At 36.6% G+C, this 20,000-nt stretch overlaps 1 protein-coding gene across 5 annotated transcripts in view; it reads left to right on the plus strand.

The window, feature by feature from the left end:
* The window catches only part of src (v-src avian sarcoma (Schmidt-Ruppin A-2) viral oncogene homolog), a 119,724-nt gene that overhangs the window by 75,713 nt on the left and 24,011 nt on the right, over positions 1 to 20,000 (plus strand). For 2 of the 5 annotated variants that reach the window (XM_062052500.1, XM_062052501.1), the window contains exons 4-7: positions 1,848 to 1,865; positions 8,956 to 9,054; positions 9,260 to 9,286; positions 9,409 to 9,512. In XM_062052500.1, coding sequence (XP_061908484.1) covers positions 1,848 to 1,865; positions 8,956 to 9,054; positions 9,260 to 9,286; positions 9,409 to 9,512 — 248 coding nt within the window. The remainder of the gene's footprint in view (positions 1 to 1,847; positions 1,866 to 8,955; positions 9,055 to 9,259; positions 9,287 to 9,408; positions 9,513 to 20,000) is intronic. The other 3 variants (XM_062052503.1, XM_062052502.1, XM_062052504.1) reach the window with 3 other exon arrangements.

Below are 20,000 nucleotides of genomic sequence, written 5' to 3' on the forward strand. Positions count from 1 at the left end.
ACTGGAGGACGAGGAATGACTAAACATGTTTCACTACACACCGTAGGAGGATACAATAGCTCACCGGCGTCACAATGTAAACAAACGCCATGGGTGGATCTACACCTGACATCCACTGTAATGATACCAAGTACAATAGCGTATCTAGTCGATACTACTATGATTAAATCGATATTTTTTTAGTGTCACAAGATCTTTGTTCCTTTTTTTAGAATTTATATTATGTTTATAAAGTCAGTAAATACTGTTTGTTCCTGGACACATGAGGACTTTGAATAGGACCTATGTATGAGATGGTATCGGATCGATACCTAAATGTGTGGTATCATCCAAAACTAATGTAAAGTATCAAAGAAGAGAAGAATAAGTGATTATTACATTTGAACAGAAGTGTAAATAGAACATGTTGAAACAGAAAATAAGCAGATATTAAAAGTAATTGAACAAGTGGATTAATAATCCATTTTTACAGTTTGTCCTTTATAATGTAGACAAAATAATAGGTGTATAAATGACACAATATGTTACTGCATACGTCAGCAGACTAATTAGGAGTCTTTGTTTGTTTACTTACTTCTAAAAGACAAGTTGTCTAGTATGTTCACTATTTTATGTAAGGACTAAATGACAATAATAAACATATGTTTCATGTACACTAAGATTTTCTGTTTAAAAAAAGCCAATAATGCCATTTTTTTGTGGTCTCCATTATTAAGGATGTTAAAAGCATGCTAGGATGGAAAAGGAGGTTGGGGGTTGCGTGTGTTTTTCAATGAGTGGGGGGGGGGGGGGGGGGGGTGGTGTCACCCCATGAATCCATAACGTGGATACCCTTCACTAACACACTGTTGACCTAGAACGGGGGTCGGCAACCCGCGGCTCTTTAGCGCCGCCCTAGTGGCTCTCTGGAGATTTTTCAAAAATGTATGAAGAATGGAAAAAGATGAGGGGAAAAAAAACTATTTTTTTGTTTTAGTATGGTTTCTGTAGGAGGACAAACATGACACAAACCTCCCTAATTGTTATAAATCACACTGTTTATATTAAACATGCTTCACTGATTCGAGTATTTGGCGAGCGCCGTTTTGTCCTACTTATTTTGGCGGTCCTTGAACTCACCGTATAGTTTGTTTACATGTATAGCTTTCTCCGACTTTCTAGGACGTCTTTTATGCCACTTTTTCTGTCTCATTTTGTCCACCACACTTTTAACGTTGTGCATGAGTGCACAAAGGTGAGTTTTGTTGATGTTATTGACTTGTGTGGAGTGCTAATCAGACATATTTGGTCACTGCATGACTGCAAGCTAATCGATGCTAACATGCTATTTAGGCTAGCGGTGTGTACATATTGCAGCATTATGCCTCATTTGTAGCTATATTTGAGGTCATTTAGTTTCCTTTAAGTCCTCTTAATTAAATTTATATCTCATGACACACTATCTGTATGTAATATGGCTTTTAATTTTTTGCGGCTCCAGACAGATTTGTTTTTGTATTTTTGGTCCAATATGGCTCTTTCAACATTTTGGGTTGCCGACCCCTGACCTAGAAGGACAATAGAAGACTATCCCCTCCCTCACCCCTTTTTAAGACCTGGATCAGTATCGGGTCAAGTATATGCAGGTTTAATGAAGCGCCTCTCAGAAAAGCTAACAGTCCACTTAGGCCAGAGTCAAGCTCGTTATGATTGGTCCGCCCCATAACGTTGTTGTACTCACTGACCTGTCCTGTTATTATCCTCTTTCCTCAACAGTTCAGATGTTATTTATGATGTTGTTCTGCTTTTAACTCTACCTTCATCATCTCTCCTCTTCCATCGTCATCCTCACTTGTTTTTTTTTTTAGGAGGAAGGTGAACAGCAGGTTTGTGAAACTGCGATGGAACTACTTTTAGTCAGGGTGCTTTCACGCCACAAGGTTTTAGTGCCACGCTTGTATTGTACCATCTCTGGGGTCATTTTTACTCAACATATATGTCATCCAAAATAAGTTGTGATTGACCAGTGTGTTTTATTCCCTGAGAGGAAGACTGGTCGCGCGCAACAAATTTTATACCAAATAACATATTGCCGGAATCGGTTTGAATTGAGAATCATGTGGTTGTAAGAATCACATTTTGATCAGGTATGTTTTCCCTTCAATTTGGTGATTGGTAAATCATCTGTTTATTTAGCAATTATCCAGATTTTAGGCACACAAAATACAAACCCCGTTTCCATATGAGTTGGGAAATGGTGTTAGATGTAAATATAAACGGAATACAATGATTTGCAAATCCTTTTCAACCCATATTCAGTTGAATGCACTACAAAGACAACATATTTGATGTTCAAACTCATAAATAATAATTAACTTAGAATTTCATGGCTGCAACACGTGCCAAAGTAGTTGGGAAAGGGCATGTTCACCACTGTGTTACATGGCCTTTCCTTTTAACAACACTCAGTAAACGTTTGGGAACTGAGGAGACACATTTTTGAAGCTTCTCAGGTGGAATTCTTTCCCATTCTTGCTTGATGTACAGCTTAAGTTGTTCAATCTCCGTTGTGCTATTTTAGGCTTCATAATGCGCCACACATTTTCAATGGGAGACAGGTCTGGACTACAGGCAGGCCAGTCTAGTACCCGCACTCTTTTACTATGAAGCCACGCTGTTGTAACACGTGGCTTGGCATTGTCTTGCTGAAATAAGCAGGGGCGTCCATGGTAACGTTGCTTGGATGGCAACATATGTTGCTCCAAAACCTGTATGTACCTTTCAGCATTAATGGTGCCTTCACAGATGTGTAAGTTACCCATGTCTTGGGCACTAATACACCCCCATACCATCACACATGCTGGCTTTTACACTTTGCGCCTATAACAATCCGGATGGTTCTTTTCCTCTTTGGTCCGGAGGACACGACGTTCACAGTTTCCAAAAACAATTTGAAATGTGGACTCGTCAGACCACAGAACACTTTTCCACTTTGCATAAGTCCATCTTAGATGAGCTCGGGCCCAGCGAAGCCGACGGCGTTTCTGGGTGTTGTTGATAAACGGTTTCCGCCTTGCATAGGAGAGTTTTAACTTGCACTTACAGATGTAGCGACCAACTGTAGTTACTGACAGTGGGTTTCTGAGGTGTTCCTGAGCCCATGTGGTGATATCCTTTACACACTGATGTCGCTTGTTGATGCAGTACAGCCTGAGGGATGGAAGGTCACGGGCTTAGCTGCTTACGTGCAGTGATTTCTCCAGATTCTCTGAACCCTTTGATGATATTACGGAGCGTAGATGGTGAAATCCCTAAATTCCTTGCAATAGCTGCTTGAGAAAGGTTTTTCTTAAACTGTTCAACAATTTGCTCAGGCATTTGTTGACAAAGTGGTGACCCTCGCCCCGTCCTTGTTTGTGAATGACTGAGCATTCCATGGAATCTACTTTTATACCCAATCATGGCACCCACCTGTTCCCAATTGGCCTGCACACCTGTGGGATGTTCCAAATAAGTGTTTGATGAGCATTCCTCAACTTTATCAGTATTTATTGCCACCTTTCCCAACTTCTTTGTCACGTGTTGCTGGCATCAAATTCTAAAGTTAATGATTATTTGCAAAAAAAAATTTTTTTTATCAGTTTGAACATCAAATATGTTGTCTTTGTAGCATATTCAACTGAATATGGGTTGAAAATGATTTGCAAATCATTGTATTCCGTTTATATTTACATCTGACACAATTTCCCAACTCATACGGAAAGGGGGTTTGTATTTTTATTTGTAACATTTTACAATAGTAAACACAATAATATCAGACAATGTAACAATACCACCAACATATATACTTGTGAAAACTGGACAATATCTAATCTCCTCACGCTAGTAACAATACTACTCTGGCACAGATAATTTGATCAATCTGCCCACCTCTACCATCCGGGGGGAAAAAAAGGGATGTCAATCCGATCTAGGTCCGCTTATGTCGGCCTGTCAGGTTCAAACACTGATGACATCTATTAATCAGAAAAGAAGCAAGGAATCATGCAGAGACAGAGTTCAATTTAGCTCATGAGGAGACAGGTATTTTGGGCTGTATTCTAGTTCCAGATCCAAACTACGTTCTAAAAGTCCAGACCCGCGGGCTTCCTCTATTTATTTGGAAGGTCCCTATTACATCGCTGAAGCTGTCGCTGAGGGACAACAACTCCAGTTAGACACAATATATGATAATACAAAAATGCAAATGTGTTGACACTGGTGCTATCGCCCCGTCTCTGCTTTGTCTGCGTCCCGGTACCCGATGTTCGGCCTTGGCAGTCAGCAGGCCGAGTCTGGACACAGCACTGATAAAGACGGCTGGCAATCGTTTGGATACCAAAAATACCACTTCGGCACAATTGACAGTAATTTTTTTTTTATTTTTTTATTTTATTTATTTATTTATTTATTTTTTTTATTTTTTATTTTTATGTCCTGCCCAGCTTCTCGGGCAAATCATATAGCAGATGTAGATGCCCATATCGGCTGTTCAGATTTACTTTACAAAAGAGAAGTGTAGGATACTTCTCTTGTTGCCTTACTTGTATTTTGACTTTATTAAATGTATTTATATTATCATTTGGTGCAGCCGGGCCGGAGCAGGAGGGGATAGAAATAGAGAAAAAGGAAGACAGAGGGGGGAATTGTGGGGACAAGAGGGGGATTAGACAGAGAGACAAAAACAACAACAGCAAACACAACAACAACAACAGAGCAACATCAGCAAATACGACATGTACAAATATGATGGTAAAAGTAATAGCAAATAAGCAGTTAGCGAAAATTTAAAAAAAAAATACAGAACTGAGCATTATTACACTAAAAATGGAGCAATATGAATACCAATAGAAATAGTGCTATTGATAATAAACAATACCAGTACTTTACCTTTATTATCAACAATACAATTGTTCAAATGCAACAATACATATACGTAATGATAACTTGAGATACGAAAGAATGCAGAAAAATGGAGGGGAAGAAAGAGAAGCAACCTTAACCTTGTAGATTGTTATAGTAACAATAGGTTAAGCTTTGACAGTAATTATAGCAACGGCCCTTAAGCATAAAAGTTGTGTGATAATATATACATAATTATTCTAACACGGCCTCACAACATTAAACCTCCATGTTGTGTCCTCTCACTAAACGGTCTTCCTGTTTACATTCTTTTGACGAGCCAGGGGGGGACACAGGCTACATTTACAAGCGACACATCAGGACAAGAGAAAGCAAACGATGAGTGTGAAAGCACCCTGAATGTGTTTTGTGTTTACGTGTTTGCCTGCGTCACCCCAAATGTTTGCCTGGTAACCTCACCCAGACTGCATTCTTGTCCAGCTGGTCTGAAGCTTTCCAACACCTTCCAGTCATAATACGTCATTGTAGTGCTGCAGAGCTTCAGACGCCTTTCTCCAATGATGTTGAACATACCCCTCTCCATTGTCATACCCCCATTGATGCATGTCTTTAGTCCCATTGCATCTTCAAGTCATTAGGGATGGGCATTAGATAACGTTTCCTGTATTGATCGTTAATTACCGCCCCTCAACTGCATGAAGTAGTACAGAAAATGGATGGAATAAGGACATGTGTTTGTCAAGTGTAATTCCCCTTTAGATTAAACATAATTTGGCGGGTTTAACCCTGTAAAACCCAAATATTGAAAAACCTAAAAAAAAAAATTTTTTGACCTTTTAGTGTTGTTGTAGGAGGCATTTTTGATGCAGAAATTGAATAGTTAAAAAAAAAATGTTTATGTATGTTTTTAGAGAAATGTTGTAATATTGCAACATTGGGCTTTGATGGGAGCAGAATTTCTGTATTTGTACTCACGTTGTCTGAACAACTAAGGGTTCATTTACAATACAACCTGTTTGAGCCCACTGCAACAAGCCAGCAGTTTGACTACCACATTCACCCAGTGTTGTATAATCGCAACAATTATATAACAAGCTCTAAATGAAATTTGATGCATCTGTTCCGCAATAACTACATATGTACATGCTCTAGACCAGGGGTCACCAACGCGGTGCCCGCGGGCACCAGGTGGCCCGTAAGGACCAGATGAGTAGCCCGCTGGCCTGTTCTAAAAATAGCTCAAATAGCAGCACTTACCAGTGAGCTGCCTCTATTTTTTAAATTTTATTTATTTACTATCAAGCTGGTCTCGCTTTGCCCGACATTTTTAATTCTAAGAGAGACAAAACTCAAATAGAATTTGAAAATCCAAGAAAATATTTTAAAGACTTGGTCTTCACTCGTTTAAATAAATTCATAAATTTTTTTACTTTGCTTCTTATAACTTTCAGAAAGACAATTTTAGAGAAAAAATACAACCTTAAAAATGATTTTAGGATTTTTAAACACATATACCTTTTTACCTTTTAAATTCTTTCCTCTTCTTTCCTGACAATTTAAATCAATGTTCAAGTAAAAAAAAAAATTTTTATTGTAAAGAATAATAAATACATTTTAATGTAATTCTTCATTTTAGCTTCTGTTTTTTCTATGAATAATATTTGTGAAATATTTCTTCAAACTTATTATGATTAAAATTCAAAAGAATGATTCTGGCAAATCTAGAAAATCTGTAGAATCAAATTTAAATCTTATTTCAAAGTCTTTTGAATTTCTTTTAAAATTTTTGTCCTGGAAAATCTAGAAAAAATAATGATTTGTCTTTGTTAAAAATATAGCTTGGTCCAATTTGTTATATATTCTAACAAAGTGCAGATTGGATTTTAACCTATTTAAAACATGTCATCAAAATTCTAAAATTAATCTTAATCAGGAAAAATTACTAATGATGTTCCATAAATTATTTTTTTAATTTTTTCAAAAAGATTCGAATTAGCTAGTTTTTCTCTTCTTTTTTTCGGTTGAATTTTGAATTTTAAAGAGTCGAAATTGAAGATAAACTATGTTTCAAAATTTAATTGTCATTTTTTTCGTGTTTTCTCCTCTTTTAAACCGTTCAATTAAGTGTAAATATCATTAATTATTAATAATAACATAGAATTAAAGGTAAATTGAGCAAATTGGCTATTTCTGGCAATTTATTTAAGTGTGTATCAAACTGGTAGCCCTTCGCATTAATCAGTACCCAAGAAGTAGCTCTTGGTTTCAAAAAGGTTGGTGACCCCTGCTCTAGACATTGTATTAACAACCAAAAAATATATAAAAGACATTTTACTTACTTGAATCTGATGAATCCAGTCCAATGAAACAAATAGATGTTGTTCGAAGGAAACCTTGAGAGGTTGTGTGAGTTCATGGCCAGAAGGCATGACTTATAAACAAATGTACGATCCAATAGCCTTGTGAGACTGAACAATAGGACCCAAAGACTATGTAAATGTGATTAAAAAAAATATAACGGATTGTTTTTTAGGATGGTTAAAGGTAACGTTGTAATTTTACAACAAGGGGTGTTACAGGGTTAAACAAAATAAAATGGCAGCAAAATCTGAGTTTCAGTGATCAAAAGATGTTTATATGTAGGTTAGGGTTCTACGGTATACCAGTACTAGTATAGTACCGCGATACTAATGAATCATATTTGGTACTATACCACCTCTAAAAAGTAAAATTCATATTATGTTTTTAAACTTAGGAAATACGTCCCTGGACACATGAGGACTTTGAATATGACATATACATAAACATATGTTTACTATCTTATTTAATGCCAAAATTGTTCTTTTATTGCAAAAAGAAACACCATTTTAATGTATCATACGATTTTCTGTTAAAATAAAGCAAATAATATTAATAATAATTTACTGTGGTCCCCTTTATTTTAAAAAAATTATCAAGGTATTGAAAAGTGTTGAAATACATTTTGGTACCGGTACCAAAATATGTGGTATCGGGACGACCCTAGTTCCATACTAGGGTTGTACGGTATACGGGTATTAGTATAGTACCGTGATACTAACGAATCATATTCAGTACTATACCGCCTCTGAAAGATGTCCCTGGACACGAGAAGACTTTGAATATGACCAATGTATGATCCTGTAACTACTTGGTATCGCATCGATACCTACATTTGTGGTATCATCCAAAACAAATGTAACGTATCCAAACAACAAAAGAATAAGTGATTATTACATTTGAACAGAAGTGTAGATAGAACATGTTGAAACAGAAAATAAGCAGATATTAACAGTAAATGACCAAGTAGATTAATAATCCATTTTTACAGTTTCTCCATGATAATGTGGACAAAATAATAGGTGTATAAATGACACAATATGTTACTGCATACGTCAGCAGACTAATTAGGAGCCTTTGTTTGTTTACTTACTACTAAAAGACAAGTTGTCTAGTGTGTTCACTATTTTATTTAAGGACTAAATTACAATAATAAACATATGTTTCATGTACCCTCAGATTTTTTGTTAAAATAAAGCCAATAATGCCATTTTTTGTGGTCCCCTTTATTTAGAAAAGTATCGAAATACATTTTGGTACCGGTACTAAAATATTGGTATCGGGACAACCCTAGTCAACACCCGAAAGCAGTCTCACAAGGAACCAACTTTATTGACGAGCTAACTTACCTGCCTGAGGAACCTCCTTCCATTCGCCACACAGACTACTATATGTTGTGGCTTTATGCAATCTTGCAATTTTCTTCTTGCAAAAGTTCCTAAAAAAGTTGTTCTGTATTTGTTTTAGTTGCTTACCATGACCCGGTTAGACAGCAAACTCAAAGAACCTGACATCCATTGCAACTTCTGACGATGAAAAATGTATTGATCATGCCCATCCCTGGTCAAGATATTATTTTTGGGTTTGCATCGATTGACCTTTGCAACATAATCCCCTCCCGCTAGTGCAAAGTAATCCTGGTTTTACTCCCCCCCACATATTCGCACGGCTCCTGGTGTGTCCTTTTTGGCGTGACGCCGTACGTTGTCGTTGCAGAGAGGGCGACTGGTGGCTGGCGCGCTCCTTGACCACCGGAGAGAGCGGATATATTCCCAGCAACTACGTGGCTCCGTCTGATTCCATCCAAGCTGAAGAGTAGGACATCTTTCTTTTGTGGTTCTTTGCTTGGAACTGTCTCGTAGGAAACGCACCTACCATTTCTTTCACTTCCTGTAGTCGTCCTGGTACTTTTGTCCGTTTCCTGCCTCTGTACCTTCTCATTTACTGTTAGCCTTGCTATGCTAAACTAACCTTCTGTAAACGCCTGCTTGTCTCACCTTTTTCCTTCCTTCTTCTGCAGTCATCTCAGACTGACTGCAGATTCCAGGTAAGAGGCTGTCATGGAGATGTGTGTGTGTGTTACTTAATGCGGTCTCAAGCATCAACTTCCAACAAGTCGGCTTTCACCTCGTCCTGTTCGTTCATGTGTCTTCTGTCCGCCAAACGTAGGTGGTTCTTTGGCAAGATCACGCGTCGCGACTCCGAGAGGCTGCTGCTGAATTTGGAGAACAGAAGAGGAACGTTCCTGGTGAGGGAGAGCGAGACCACCAAAGGTAAGGTGGCACCTAAATACAGTATCTCACGTTTCAGTCCTGTCGAGTAGTCCGCTTGTATGCCTGCCTAAGTTTCATGCCAGCAAGTTCACGAAGCATCCTTCAGTAAGAGGTTGATCTGCTTGATCATGGTCCACGACGTCGGACCAACAGGTTTGAAATCGGCCGCGAGGACATCTCCAACTAACCGCGAACAAGCAGAACTCCATGATGGTTCTGACAGACTGGTCGGCAGGGTAGTGGAGGACAATGGCACTGGGCAAGGATACAAAGGATGTTGGGCTGGTTGGGTCTCGGGCTGATGTACGCATTGGAGAACCACCCTCATTGTTGCTTAGCATGCGGGACTGGGCACCCGTGGTCTTGAAGAATGGCCAGATCTGCACCCCGTAAAGGAGCAAGGACTGTAGCGTAACAACCTCCAGAGGTTTCTCCAGGAGCCAGTCCTCGCCATCTGTTCACCTCGTTCAGTATGTCCCCCGTGTTAGTAAACCAACGAAGAGACAAACTTAACGGTCTCATAGCCGAAGATAATGGTGGGTGGATCAAGTCCGTCACCGACATGCATGAGCTTAGTCTTGGACCAGGTGACACGCAGTCCAAGCGCAGCTAAGCGTGCAAGAGGCAGAACAGGGACGCAACGTAGTCACCGATCTGGAGTCCAAGGAAGTGGATAGATGAGGCAATTGAACAGTTGAACCAGCGGCGATGGGAAACCAGTCAGTCTCACTCTTGTTGACACGGACTCAACTCTTAGAGCTGTCATGCAACATTGTAATGACAGTGATGAGCTTGTTCGGAGGAGATGCGGTGGATATTCTACGGTGTAGGTCAGTCGACTTGTTTGGAAGGCAGCCTTGAGGTCGATGAATTTGATGAACAGCTGCCGGTCCTTGCAGAACTTCCTGACCTTCTTGATGAGGAGTCTGAGATGTGGTTGATCTGGTCAGAGCTTGATTTAGTCCTTAGTCCTTGGTGGTTGTCACACACAAGATGATTCTCAATCATCTGGGAGCTCTTACATCCACACAGTTCAGCCAATCAATCATCAGGTTGATTGGTCAGCGTTCAGTCATCAGGTGGATTGGTCAGCGTTCAGTCATCAGGTGGATTGGTCAGCCAATCAATCATCAGGTTGATTGATCAGCCAATCAATCATCAGGTCGATTGGTCAGCCAATATGCAGTACATCCTTCAGGGACTCTGCGGCAATGCTGCAGATGTCAGGAGACTTGTTCTTCAGCTTGAGGAGAGCCATGCTACCACCGCCAAAGGAATGGATCCTCAGAATGTCACAGTGGGAAATATGATGGAAATGAGCTTTCCTTCAATGAACCGCAGCGCCACCAGTGCTGGCAGCACTCATGCACGCTACTACTACTATGTTTGACCATAGGCAAGACACAATTATCGTGCTACTCACTTGCTGGTTGACCATTTTTTTGTGGACATTACATAGATGTGTCAATCAGACCGTAGTGGATCTAACATAATAGTGTGAGAGTCCAGTCCATAGTGGATCTTACATAATAGTGTGAGAGTCCAGTCCATAGTGGATCTAACATAATAGTGTGAGAGTCCAGTCCATAGTGGATCTTACATAATAGTGTGAGAGTCCAGTCCATAGTGGATCTAACATAATAGTGTGAGAGTCCAGTCCATCGTGGATCTTACATAATAGTGTGAGAGTCCAGTCCATAGTGGATCTAACATAATAGTGTGAGAGTCCAGTCCATAGTGGATCTAACATAATATTGTGAGAGTCCAGTCCCTAGTGGATCTAACATAATAGTGAGAGTCCAGTCCATAGTGGATCTAACATAATAGTGTGAGAGTCCAGTCCATAGTGGATCTAACATAATAGTGTGAGAGTCCAGTCCATAGTGGATCTAACATAACAGTGAGAGTCCAGTCCATAGTAGATCTAACTTAATAGTGAGAGTCCAGTCCATAGTGGATCTAACATAATAGTGAGAGTCCAATCCATAGTGGATCTAACATAATAGTGTGAAAGTCCAGTCCATAGTGGATCTAACATAATAGTGAGATTCCAGTTCATAGTGGATCTAACATAATAGTGAGATTCCAGTTCATAGTGGATCTAACATAATAGTGTGAGAGTCCAGTCCATAGTGGATCTAACATAATAGTGAGAGTCCAGTCCATAGTGTAGCTAACATAATAGTGAGAGTCCAGTCCATAGTGGATCTAACATAATAGTGAGAGTCCAGTCCATAGTGGATCTAACATAATAGTGTGAGAGTCCAGTCCATAGTGGATCTAACATAATAGTGAGAGTCCAGTCCATAGTGGGGCCAGCAGGAGATCATCTTGAGTGGAGACAGGTCAGCAGCGCAGAGACGTCCCCAACTGATGCACAGTTGAGTGGTCCACCCTGGGTCCCGACTTTGGACAGCTAGCGCCTCATCTGTGTTCACCGAATCTGTGCCCCCCACCCCACCCCCCCTCCACGAAGGAGAGGGGGGGGCAGATCAACTGGTCTAAAAGGGGGGGTCTGTTTAAAGGCTAGAGTATACAAATGAGTTGTAGGATGGGACTTAAATATGACATAATTTTTGATATTTAGGGAAAGTAAATAAAATAAAATACTTTCATCTTTAATTATGATCATGATTTCTTGCTATGTTAGACCAGCAGAGAAGTCCTTGCTGGCCCGGGCGACACACCACTGTCAAAAAACTATTTTTGAAAATCGATTCTTATAAAAAAATACAAAACATTTAAAAAATATATATATAACTTTTTTTTTGTTTTTCAAATTGATTTCTGAAAATTAGAATAGGGATGAGTAAGAATCACGATTCGGAAGTAAATATTTTTTTGTACACCCATAATATACATCTATACGGACTAGACTACTACTCTGCAGTATATTTATGTTTACATCCTGCAGTATATTATTATTGTACTATACTATACTATACTGACTAGACTACTACTCTGCAGTATATTTATGTTTACATCCTGCAGTATATTATTATTGTACTATACTATACTGACTAGACTACTACTCTGCAGTATATTTATGTTGACATCCTGCAGTATATTATTATTGTACTATACTATACTATACTGACTAGAGTACTACTCTGCAGTATATTTACATTTACATCCTGCAGTATATTATTATTGTACTATACTATACTATACGGACTAGACTACTACTCTGCAGTATATTTATGTTTACATCCTGCAGTATATTATTATTGTACTATACTATACTGACTAGACTACTACTCTGCAGTATATTTATGTTGACATCCTGCAGTATATTATTATTGTACTATACTATACTATACTGACTAGACTACTACTCTGCAGTATATTTATGTTTACATCCTGCAGTATATTATTATTGTACTATACTATACTATACTGACTAGACTACTACTCTGCAGTATATTTATGTTTACATCCTGCAGTATATTATTATTGTACTATACTATACTGACTAGACTACTACTCTGCAGTATATTTATGTTGACATCCTGCAGTATATTATTATTGTACTATACTATACTATACTGACTAGAGTACTACTCTGCAGTATATTTACATTTACATCCTGCAGTATATTATTATTGTACTATACTATACTATACGGACTAGACTACTACTCTGCAGTATATTTATGTTTACATCCTGCAGTATATTATTATTGTACTATACTATACTGACTAGACTACTACTCTGCAGTATATTTATGTTGACATCCTGCAGTATATTATTATTGTACTATACTATACTATACTGACTAGAGTACTACTCTGCAGTATATTTACATTTACATCCTGCAGTATATTATTATTGTACTATACTATACTATACGGACTAGACTACTACTCTGCAGTGTATTTATGTTTACATCCTGCAGTATATTATTATTGTACTATACTATACTGACTAGACTACTACTCTGCAGTATATTTATGTTGACATCCTGCAGTATATTATTATTGTACTATACTATACTATACGGACTAGACTACTACTCTGCAGTATATTTATGTTTACATCCTGCAGTATATTATTATTGTACTATACTATACTGACTAGACTACTACTCTGCAGTATATTTATGTTGACATCCTGCAGTATATTATTATTGTACTATACTATACTGACTAGACTACTACTCTGCAGTATATTTATGTTGACATCCTGCAGTATATTATTATTGTACTATACTATACTATACTGACTAGAGTACTACTCTGCAGTATATTTACATTTACATCCTGCAGTATATTATTATTGTACTATACTATACTATACTGACTAGACTACTACTCTGCAGTATATTTATGTTGACATCCTGCAGTATATTATTATTGTACTATACTATACTATACTGACTAGACTACTACTCTGCAGTATATTTATGTTGACATCCTGCAGTATATTATTATTGTACTATACTATACTATACTGACTAGACTACTACTCTGCAGTATATTTACGTTTACATCCTGCAGTATATTATTATTGTACTATACTATACTATACTGACTAGACTACCACTCTGCAGTATATTTACGTTTACATCCTGCAGTATATTATTATTGTACTATACTATACTATACTGACTAGAGTACTACTCTGCAGTATATTTACATTTACATCCTGCAGTATATTATTATTGTACTATACTATACTATACTGACTAGACTACTACTCTGCAGTATATTTATGTTGACATCCTGCAGTATATTATTATTGTACTATACTATACTATACTGACTAGACTACTACTCTGCAGTATATTTATGTTGACATCCTGCAGTATATTATTATTGTACTATACTATACTATACTGACTAGACTACTACTCTGCAGTATATTTACGTTTACATCCTGCAGTATATTATTATTGTACTATACTATACTATACTGACTAGACTACTACTCTGCAGTATATTTACGTTTACATACTGCAGTATATTATTATTGTACTATACTATACTATACTGACTAGACTACCACTCTGCAGTATATTTACGTTTACATCCTGCAGTATATTATTATTGTACTATACTATACTATACTGACTAGACTACTACTCTGCAGTATATTTACGTTTACATCCTGCAGTATATTATTATTGTACTATACTATACTATACTGACTAGACTACTACTCTGCAGTATATTTACGTTTACATCCTGCAGTATATTATTATTGTACTATACTATACTATACTGACTAGACTACTACTCTGCAGTATATTTACGTTTACATCCTGCAGTATATTATTATTGGACTATACTATACTATACTGACTAGACTACTACTCTGCAGTATATTTATGTTTACTTCCTGCAGTATATTATTATTGTACTATACTATACTGACTAGACTACTACTCTGCAGTATATTTATGTTTACATCCTGCAGTATATTATTATTGTACTATACTATACTATACTGACTAGACTACTACTCTGCAGTATATTTACGTTTACATCCTGCAGTATATTATTATTGGACTATACTATACTATACTGACTAGACTACTACTCTGCAGTATATTTACGTTTACATCCTGCAGTATATTATTATTGGACTATACTATACTATACTGACTAGACTACTACTCTGCAGTATATTTATGTTTACTTCCTGCAGTATATTATTATTGTACTATACTATACTGACTAGACTACTACTCTGCAGTATATTTATGTTTACATCCTGCAGTATATTATTATTGTACTATACTATACTATACTGACTAGACTACTACTCTGCAGTATATTTACGTTTACATCCTGCAGTATATTATTATTGGACTATACTATACTATACTGACTAGACTACTACTCTGCAGTATATTTATGTTTACTTCCTGCAGTATATTATTATTGTACTATACTATACTGACTAGACTACTACTCTGCAGTATATTTATGTTTACATCCTGCAGTATATTATTATTGTACCCTGAGAAGAGACACTGTTGTCGAAAGGCATTCTGTATGCCAGCACGACTCCCCGTGAAAGCTACTGATCCGTTTGCATTCCTTGTCGTGTCGCTCTAAACGTGCTCCAACAAGAAGACGCTGAAAGGTTGTAGCGGAACTCTCACGAGGGAGCACTCGTGCACATGGGAAAAGGTTGTACCAGAGAGGCCTGCGGGACACGTTTGGAGATGCTTCCTAGAGGCCGTATCCCCGCTTTTAGATCCAGCTGTTAATGGATACTGGCGTGTGTTTGTGTGTGTCCTATTTGGGAATATCATCCGCTTCAAATGAGAAACGGGGACAGTTTAGGGACTGGTTTTAGAAGGAGCGGCGTGGAGGTCTTGGCTGGGTAAGCCAGACAGATTTAGGTCAGCGTGGATATGAGGCCTGTACGGCCGCGGGCCATGTCGCCCACTTTAAACACGAGAAGGAGGGCCTGGGGGGCGGTGGGGGGGGGGGGGGGGTGTTGCTCGCCCATTGCCAAGTTTGACTGGACTGAGGTCGCCCTCTGGTGTCGCCATGACAACATTGCCTGATGATACTTTGCAGGTGATGTCGGAAGACATCAGTTGTCGTACGTGGTAAAGTGTAGAAATAATGAACTGTTATATATTTGCTGTTATTGAGTTGATTGAAAAAGCAAGGATCTGTAACACAAAAGGAAAAACTGAACCTGTTAATTATGCTAGTCCATAGCCAGCTAGCACACAGGATTACACAAAAAAACTGATTTCAACAAAATTTGGGTATTTCTATATCCCCATTTGTTATATCGTTAGTTAATTGGCGTTATGACACAACAACAACAATATATAAACAAGATCTTCCGAACTTTTGATTCCCATTTTTTCATTAGTTATTAATTAGCTAGCTGACTAGCCAGGTATCGCACAAGATTACGTACAATATATTCACTGTAACTGATTTCAGCAAAACTTGGGGATTTTTATATTCCCGTTTGTTACATTGTTAGTTAATTAGCGTTATGACACAACAACAACAAAATATAACCAAGATCTTCCGAACTTTTGATTCCCATTTTTTCATTAGTTATTTAATTAGCTAGCTGACTAGCCAGATATCGCACAAGATTACGTAAAAAAATAACTATTCACAGTAACTGATTTCAACAAAACTTGGGTATTTCTATATCCCCATTTGGTACATTGTTAGTTAATTAGCGTTATGACACAACAACAACAATATATAACCAAGATCTTCCGAACTTTTGATTCCCATTTTTTCATTAGTTATTTAATTAGCTAGCTGACTAGCCAGATATCGCATAAGATTACGTAAAAAAACAAAACTATTCACTGTAACAGTATTCAACAAAACTTGGGGTTTTTATATTCCCATTCGTTACGTCGTTAGTTAATTAGCATTAAAACACAACAACAATACATAAGCAAGATTTTCGGAACTTTTGATTCCCATTTTTTCATTAATTTTTAGTTAGCTAGCTAACTAGCCAGGTATCGCACAAGATTACGTAAAAAAAACAACAGCTATTCACTGCAACTGATTTCAACGAAACTTGGGGATTTTTATATTCCCGTTCATTACGTTGTTAGTTAATTAGCATTAAAACACAACAACAATACATAAACAAGATTTTGCGAACTTTTGATTCCCATTATTTCATTAATTAGCTAGCTGACTAGCCGGGTATCGCACAGGATTACGTAAAAAAACTATTCACTGTGACTGATTTGAACAAAACTTGGGGATTTTTATATTCCCGTTCGTTACATCGTTAGTTAATTAGCATTGATTCCCATTTTTTCATTAGTTATTTAATTAGCTAGCTGACTAGCCGGATATCACACAAGATTACGTAAAAAAAAACGTTTCACTGTAACTGATTTCAACAAAACTTGGGGATTTTTATATTCCCGTTCGTTACGTTGTTAGTTAATTAGCATTAAAACACAACAACAATACGTAAAATAGATCTTACGAACTTTTGATTCCAATTTTTTCATTAGTTATTTAATTAGCTAGCTGACTAGCCAGATATCGCACAAGATTACGTAAAAAAAACAACTATTCACTGTAACTGATTTCAACAAAACTTGGGGATTTTTATATTCCCATTCGTTACATCGTTAGTTAATTAGCATTAAAACACAACAACATTACATAAACAAGGTCTTCCGAACTTTTGATTCCCATTTTTTCATTAGTTTTTTAATTAGCTAGCTGACTAGCCAGATATCGTACAAGATTACAAGAAAAAAAAAAACTATTCACTGTAACTGATTTCAACAAAACTTGGGGATTTTTATATTCCCATTCGTTACATCGTTAGTTAATTAGCATTAAAACACAACAACATTACATAAACAAGGTCTTCCGAACTTTTGATTCCCATTTTCTTATTAGTTATTTAATTAGCTAGCTGACTAGCCGGGTATCGCACAAGATTACGTTAAAAAAAAACTATTCACTGTAACTGATTTCAACAAAACTTGGGGATTTTTTTATTCCCATTCGTTACTTTGTTAGTTAATTAGCATTAAAACACAACAACAATACATAAACAAGATCTTGTGAACTTTTGATTCTCATTTTTTCATTAGTTATTCAATTAGCTAGCTGACTAGCCAGGTATCGCACAAGATTACGTAAAAAAAAAATATATTCACGGTAACTGATTTCAACAAAACTTGGGGATTTTTATATTCCCGTTCATTACGTCGTTACTTAATTAGCATTAAAACACAACAACAATACATAAACAAGATTTTCGGAACTTTTGATTCCCATTTTTTCATTAGTTATTTAATTAGCTAGCTGACTAGCCAGACATCGCACAAGATTACGTGAAAAAAACAACTATTCACTGTAACTGATTTCAACAAAACTTGGGGATTTTTATATTACCATTCGTTACGTCTTTAGTTAATTAGCATTAAAACACAACAACAATACATAAACAAGATCTTGTGAACTTTTGATTCTCATTTTTTCATTAGTTATTTAATTAGCTAGCTGACTAGCCAGATATCACACAAGATTACGTTTAAAAAAAAATATATTCACTGTAACTCATTTCAACAAAACTTGGGGATTTTTATATTCCCATTCGTTACATCGTTAGTTAATTAGCATTAAAACACAACAACATTACATAAACAACGTCTTCCGAACTTTTGATTCCCATTTTTTTATTAGTTATTTAATTAGCTAGCTGACTAACCAGGTAACGCACAAGATTACGTAAAAAAATATATATATATTCACTGTAACTGATTTCGACAAAACTTGGGGATTTTTATATTCCCATTCGTTACGTCGTTAGTTAATTAGCATTAAAACACAACAACAATACATAAACAAAATTTTCTGAACTTTTGATTCCCATTTTTTCATTAGTTATTTAATTAGCTAGCTGACTAGTCGGGTATCGCATAAAATTATGTAAAAAAACTATTCACTGTAACTAATTTCAACAAAACTTTTTATATTCCCATTCGTTACATCGTTAGTTAATTAGCATTAAGAAACAACAACAATACATAAACAAGATCTTCCGAACTTTTGATTCCCATTTATTTCATTAGTTATTTAATTAGCTAGCTGACTAGTCGGGTATCGCATAAGATTATGTAAAAAAAACTATTCACTGTAACTAATTTCAACAAAACTTTTTATATTCCCATTCGTTACATCGTTAGTTAATTAGCATTAAGAAACAACAACAATACATAAACAAGATCTTCCGAACTTTTGATTCCCATTTTGTCATTAGTTATTTAATTAGCTAGCTGACTAGCCGGGTATCGCACAAGATTACGTTAAAAAAAAACTATTCACTGTAACTGATTTCAACAAAACTTGGGGATTTTTATATTCCCATTCGTTACTTCGTTAGTTAATTAGCTTTAAAACACAACAACAATACATAAACAACATTTTCGGAACTTTTGATTCCCATTTATTTCATTAGTTATTTCATTAGTTATTTAATTAGCTAGCTAACTAGCCAGGTATCGCACAAGATTACGTTAAAAAAAAAACAATTCACTGTAACTGATTTCAACAAAACTTGGTTATTTTTATATTCCCATTCCTTACATCGTTAGTTAATTAGCATTAAAACACAACAACAGTACATTAACAAGATCTTCCGAACTTTTGACTCCCTTTTTTTCATTAGTTATTTCATTAGCTAGCTGACTAGCCGGGTGTCGCACAAGATTACGTTAAAAAAAAAAAACTATTCATTGTAACTTTGTTATTTTTATATTCCCATTTGTTACGTGGTTAGTTAATTAGCATTAAAACACAACAACAATACATTAGCAAGTTCGACTGAATTTGCGGTGAACTAGTTAGTCAATTAGCCATCTGACAAGATAGGTGTAGCGCACAAGAGCACTATGTAACCGATTTCCACAAACCTTGGGGATTTCTTTATCCCCATTAGTTAACTAGTTAGTGAGTTATCATAATAACACAACAACTACATTACAAGACCAAATTCTACTGAACTTTGCAGCAA

The sequence above is a fragment of the Entelurus aequoreus genome, linkage group LG07 (assembly GCF_033978785.1).
Source record: "Entelurus aequoreus isolate RoL-2023_Sb linkage group LG07, RoL_Eaeq_v1.1, whole genome shotgun sequence".
NCBI classification, from domain to species: Eukaryota; Metazoa; Chordata; class Actinopteri; order Syngnathiformes; family Syngnathidae; genus Entelurus; species Entelurus aequoreus.